This window comes from Varanus komodoensis, unplaced genomic scaffold (genome assembly GCF_004798865.1).
Source record: "Varanus komodoensis strain SLA01 unplaced genomic scaffold, ASM479886v1 scaffold30, whole genome shotgun sequence".
Classification (NCBI taxonomy): domain Eukaryota; kingdom Metazoa; phylum Chordata; class Lepidosauria; order Squamata; family Varanidae; genus Varanus; species Varanus komodoensis.
The window spans coordinates 12,138,495-12,144,570 of NW_025335762.1; the positions used below are offsets into that span (position 1 = coordinate 12,138,495).

General features: G+C 46.1%; 1 protein-coding gene across 1 annotated transcript in view; it reads left to right on the forward strand.

Moving 5' to 3' along the window:
* Positions 1 to 1,554: 1,554 nt before the first annotated feature.
* Positions 1,555 to 6,076, forward strand: part of VSIG10L2 (V-set and immunoglobulin domain containing 10 like 2) — a 21,065-nt gene continuing 16,543 nt past the window's right edge. The window contains exons 1-2 of the mRNA XM_044437399.1: positions 1,555 to 1,633; positions 2,902 to 3,249. Coding sequence (XP_044293334.1) covers positions 1,555 to 1,633; positions 2,902 to 3,249 — 427 coding nt within the window. The remainder of the gene's footprint in view (positions 1,634 to 2,901; positions 3,250 to 6,076) is intronic.

A 6,076-nucleotide genomic window follows, 5' to 3' on the forward strand; every position in this document is an offset into this window, starting at 1 on the left:
TAAAGGCAAAGTGGGTGAGGCAAGTATATTCATTCATTATATTTTTCCCTCTTGCAGGGAACCCAAGGCAGCCTACAGAATCCTTCTCTCTGTTGCTATCACAACAGCGGCTCCACGGCTGAGTCAGTGGCTGTCCCAAAAGCACCCACTGAGCTTCATAGCTGAGCGTGGATTAGACACTGGATTTCCTGAGCCTGGTCCAACCCAATAACCCTGCTTGGCTTTCTTTTTGTTTGTTTTTTAAAAATATATTAAAATATACTGATTTTATTAGAAATCCGAAACCTACCAGATGCTTCTAATCAAATAATTCTGAGCCCAGAAATCTCTTTTTTGTTCACAGTCCTTCTGCACCAATATCTGTTTAGGGTTATCTGAAGCACTCTTCATTAAGGCGCTGGGTGGGGGAGTCTTTTTCTGTTGATAAAATTCAGCAATTGGGAGTCAGGAATCTTGTAAAACTACAGCAAATCACACAAATTTCTGCCACTAGAACTTAATCTGTGTTCTGCCAAGTGATGTAGTTGCAAATTTTGGAGTGCATCATGGGCAATGGCCACAGCCAGGGGTGTGTGTGTGTGAAAATTCAGGTAGCAGTGTTGATTTTGATCAACTAATTAGTTCTAGCTGTTCTCCTCTTCACCAAGCACAGAGCTTTTGTGATGCCAAGAGATCTTAACTGATCGTTCCAGACCAAATGCTTTGCATTACAAATGAGAGCAATATATTTGGCTGCTGGGAAAATTCATTCCACCAGCGAAGAAACAGGAACTTCTGAAGGGTGGCAGATGATGTGGGTGCCCCTGCTAATCAAAAAGAGCTGGGCCAGCATCCCCTGTGACAGTTCCTCCTCTACACCAACGTTTTTCATACGCTGTGTTCTAGCAATGGGGGACTTTTTGAGGGCTGAATATGGGGTTGTTAGAAGATGAAAGGCCCTAAGAGTAGCGGGGGGGGGGGAAGCTTCATGGGGTGCATCATTATTCCAGGAAGGTTCACTCAGCCACCTGCTTAGGCTCTGGTTGGCTTCAGCCCTGAGTGTGCCTGAACACAAGCAGCCATGCTTCTGCTGGTGAAAACACTATTCAAAGAGATGGGTCTCCTTGTTGTGAACCGCCATGACTTAGATTTTCCTATGGAGAATTTATTAGACCTGATCCTTATCTTCCACCAGAGAAACCACCACGTCCAAGATGCAAAAACCAAAGAAAGTTGACTCCTATTTCTGCCCTTTCTCTAAAGAAGCTCCTGCATAATAGATCAAGGAAATGAGTTTAAGGAGAAGGAATGAATAATTGAAGATTAATTGGGGGTGATTTGGTGTAACCGGAGACTGACGAGGGCTGCATTTTGATGGATGAGTGACTGAAAGAAGAGATGGAGAGGCCTGCCTTCCATGTCACAGAGGTTAGAGAAGTCTGCGGAATAGGCAGGAAGTGGAAAAGGGTTTTATCAGGGCTGCAAGCTCTTCCACACAGGCTAGAGATGTGCTTGGTTGGAAGGAGCTAACAGCATCTGGCTTCTGGCTCCTTTCTCATGCCATGACATGGAGCAATGGATTATGGATTGGCAAGGAATCTACCATTTAGGACCCTGCTGAAAATCATCTACATCCTCCCAACCGTGGCTTATGGTGAGTAATATGCAAGCCCAATCTTGCTAGGCCAGCCGTTGAGCAAAACAGTGTGTGTGTGTGTGTGTGTGTGTGTGTGTGTGTGTGTGTGTAAAGTAAGGGCAATGTGCTGTTTACAATGCACTATATACTGGTGAGGAGAAAGTTGATAGGGATTTTTTCCCTTCTCTTGAAGCTGAACAGTAGGAGCTTCAGGACAGACAAACGGAAGACCTTCTTCACCAAGCATGTGGTTACAGATAATCAGAGTTAAATTATGGAGTTAGCTGCAATAAGATGTAATGATGGCCACTTGGGTGGCTTTAGAAAGGAATTAGTCAAATCCGTGGAGGGGAAAGCTAACAGCAGCTCCTGGTCTTGAGGGCTGGATGCTGCCACCAGCAGTCAACCCACATATCAGTTGATGGAGAAGATGAGCAGAAGGGGGATCATGTCCTCCTTGTGAGTTTTCCATGTGCTTCTGGAGGGCCACTCTAGGAACAAAAGGGTAAGACTCGATGGGCCTTTGGTGTGATCCTGCACAGTGTTCGGATAGTGTACCAGTTGCTCATGTCTCTCAGGGGGCCTAGCTCTTCCATCCTGGTTATGGCCTGAACCAGAGCTCCCAGGATTCCTGACCATTGGCCTGGCTGGATGGGGCCAATGAGAGCCGAAGTCCAAAACATCCAGAGAGCACCAGGCTAGGGAAGGGTGGCCAAGTAGCTTTTCCTAAGCTGTCTTCATTGGACAGACACTGGCAGTGATTTCTTGCAAGCCAGGTGCTGTCCTACCCGTCTCCAGTTAAGGGGAGCCATGGAGGTTCCATGGCCAAGGCACCTGGCTAAGGTTCTGGAATAAAGCGGCGCCTCACGTACTGCATCCATCATGCTGCTGAGCTTCATTTGAACTGTGGATAAGAGATCAGAGGATGATTCCTTTTTGCTTGCACACACCGCTCGCACCTAAAGAACAGGCACTGTGGCATCAGTTTACAACCCTGGATTCCAGACCTGCTCGGATTCGGTGAGGGTGTTCCAATGAGCGCTCAACAGTTTAATTTGCAGCAACAGAATTCCCTAAATCACAACTGTAGGGTAGAAGTTAAGGCTGACTGGGGAGAAGAGAGCATGTCCAGAGTGTTTTATGGACTCGCAGTCACGTTCACATGAGCTGGAGGGGAACGAGACCTTGAGAGATATGCAAGAACCGTTCAAATTCTGCCCTTCATCCAATTTGCAAGGGGAGCCTTGGGAAACTTCAGCGCTTGGCTTTTTCCTTCCCACCCCCAGGACAGCTGCTCCCTTTGGAAGATGCACAATATGAGGAGCACGTGGTCAAAGGTGTGCGTGATCAGTCGGTGCTGCTGACCTGCGGTGATGTGGTCTTCCCCATGGTTGTCTTCTGGAGCTTCACCAAGCAAGGCTCACTCGTGCCCAGAGCCGTTGCCATCAGCAATGGCATAGAGTCCAAGGTGGAGAAGGCCTCTACCGTCCTTGGAGATGTGACTCTCAAGAACAGCACGCTGCTGATAGAGAAGCTCCGAAGGGCAGCAGAGGGGCGCTTCATGTGCCAGGCACTGTACGAGGAAGATGGGGAGATCAGGGTGGCTTACTTCTATATCGAGCTCCATGTTTTGGGTGAGTGGTTGGAACTTCTTAAGACATGAGGGACCTGGGAAGATCTGAGGGAACCACGCATCGTGGAGTGAATGCTTCAGTGCAGAGATGGGTCTCTGGGAGCCCCCAGTGTTTTTTGTCTATGGATCCCCTCACCATTGGCTATGAAGGCTAGAGCCAGAGGGGCTCACAGGTTAAAACATTCAGAGGGTAACAAGTTAAACTAGAATCTAGTTCTTGTTATCTGCAACCCAAACCCGTTTTTTGTTCTGTAATGCAAGAGAGTCATGCGGGGAAGGGGAAAGCGAGGTCAGAGAAAGAGTGTTTCTAAACCTTGGCCTACCTGCCCATTTTCCTTGCCAAACATTTTTCTCCCCATGTATTTACTGCTGCAAACATGTGTTGGGAACCCTGTGGCTTGTGTGTGCGTGTGCTGAACAGTGGAAATCAGAAGGCTGAGAAAGCCATAAGCGGGGGATGGAGAGATCAGTGGTGCTCTTTTTTATTTATTTTTATTACATTTATATATCGCCCTATAACCCATGGGCTCTCCGGGTGCTTTACAAATACTAAATGTTGCCAGTTGCTTTCATGATGCCACTTTCCTGTTTTCTTGCCTTTGCTGTAATTGTTTTCCGTTATGCAATATGTCATACTTTTTCTGTAATTGGTTATTTTTATATTGCAAAAATGCATTTGCTTGTGAATTGCATAGAGATTTTATTAAATTAAATGGAATATAACTTTCATACAGTACTGCTACTACTAATTAATGTATTTGTTCATTGGTCCATTCTGCACCTTTGCCGCATTAATCTTTTTTTTTAAATCCCCATGAAAGTTTTACATAATACTTAAAACTAAATTCCTTTTCTCTGAACCGTGCATTATCAAGACCATGTTTTTGCTCAAAACTACACATTTCAAATGCATTTTGATGTGGTTTTTTAAAACTAAGAAATGTGTAGCAGCATTTGAAGAAGTGCAAAATCCAAAAGATGATTGATTATGTTTTGATCCACATAAGGAAGTGCACTTCAGGTCAGATCATACTGGAATTCACAAAGATCACATTCTTGAAGCATCCCTCAGGCAACCCCCTCCCTCTGCTCCCATTGATGAGTTTCCAGTCTGGAGTTTAGGTGGAGCCGATTCAGTATAAATTCTTTCTGCGATCTGCCAAAACAATTTGGAGCGGAACTGAACCACTCCACTTATGCCTGTGTGGCGAAAGAAAAGCCACATTATTGTGAAAGTTTATTTGGTTTTCATGTTCCATGTTTTCCAAGTTTGGGGGGGGGGAGGCACTGAGGACCCTTTCCAACCTCCCCCCCCCCAAATATCCTGGAATTAAGACTGTCTGCATACGCACAGGAGCTGGACCCAAGTCAGCTGGCAATGCTGACAATAATAGACAAACCACAGCACCTCTCATCTCGGACTGCCAAGGATGTGGCAACAGCCCCTTAGGAACGCCACTCCGGCCTCTCAGGAAACTACCTGGAGATAAAGGGCTGTGGCAGAGCAGCTTGTTCCAGCTCAGCAGAAGGTGTTGTGTCTTGTTTCATGTCTTGTGGCACCTTGGGACGCATCCCTCGGTGCTCCATTCCTCAGCTGCCTCTTTTGCAGGCATCCAGAGCACTGCAGATGGCCTTTCGAAAGTGATTGCTTGCAGGCCTCTGTTTTGCTGCTGCTGGAGTTGGTTAGACTCAAGTTGTCAAGTGCTCTTTCATGGCTGATTATCTCTTGGAAGGATGTGTCTGCCATTCATTGCCAGAATTCCACCAGAGGGGCTTGTCTTTGCTCTGAGCCAATGGAAGATTTACATATTTCCTATCTTTGGGTAGCCAAACTGTATCTTTCAGCACTGTGTGAACATATATTGCTATTTTCAGCCAACCAGCAAATGACATATAATCAGTCCAACACAGCCATAATTCTTTTCCCCATTCGTGGATGCAAATGCACTAATGCTCTTGCATGCATGTTCATGTGCTATGAACGCACACATGGTGCTCTTTAAACTCTTCCTTTGCTGTGTTCCCATTTTTTCTGGGATATGCACTTATTTCAGTTTTTCTTTCATGGGTCGAATGCTTGGCTGTTGCAGAGCATCTAAACCAACAAAGGTGAATGGGATGAATTCTAGGCTGTGGCTTAAGAAGGTAATTTTGCAGGTTGGTGCTCCAAACCTAGTAGGGCACATTTCGGACAGCATTGATAGCTGTCTTCTACCAAACTAACTGGTCCATCTAACTCAGTATTGCTTATGTGGGTTGGGAGCAGCTCTCCAGTGTTTCAGGCAGGGGTTGTTCCCAGCTCTGCCTGGAGACTCCATGGACTGAGACTTTTTGCATGCGTGCAAAGCATGTGGCTCTTCCCCAACAGGAGGAGATGCGTAGAAACATGCCAGATCCTGCTAAATCTCTCCACCTCTCCAAACTAGCCTCCCATCACACATCAAGCAGCTTGACTCTGAGTAAGACCATCCATCTATGTAGTCCAGGGCTGCAGAACCTGAGGCCCAGAATTCCAGTCCAGCCTGCTGAGATTCTAACTTGTCTATGCTTCCTTTTCTTCAACCTCAGATAATTTGATGGTGTTCCAACTTTTATATCACTGCTCCAAAAGGCTGAAAGGCCTGCCTAAGGCTTAGTTACAGTCTGAAGAGCTGTAAGCTTCAATATGCTGGTACTTTTCATTGCACACTTTCTGTCTTCTGCCTTCTTCAAGCTTCATTGAAATAGAACCTAGCCCTTAGCATGATCTAGCCCTCCATGATCTAGCTCAACGCCATCTGATTCATGGTGGCTCTCCAGGGGCCTTCCTTGAGTAGCTTTTTCTGCAC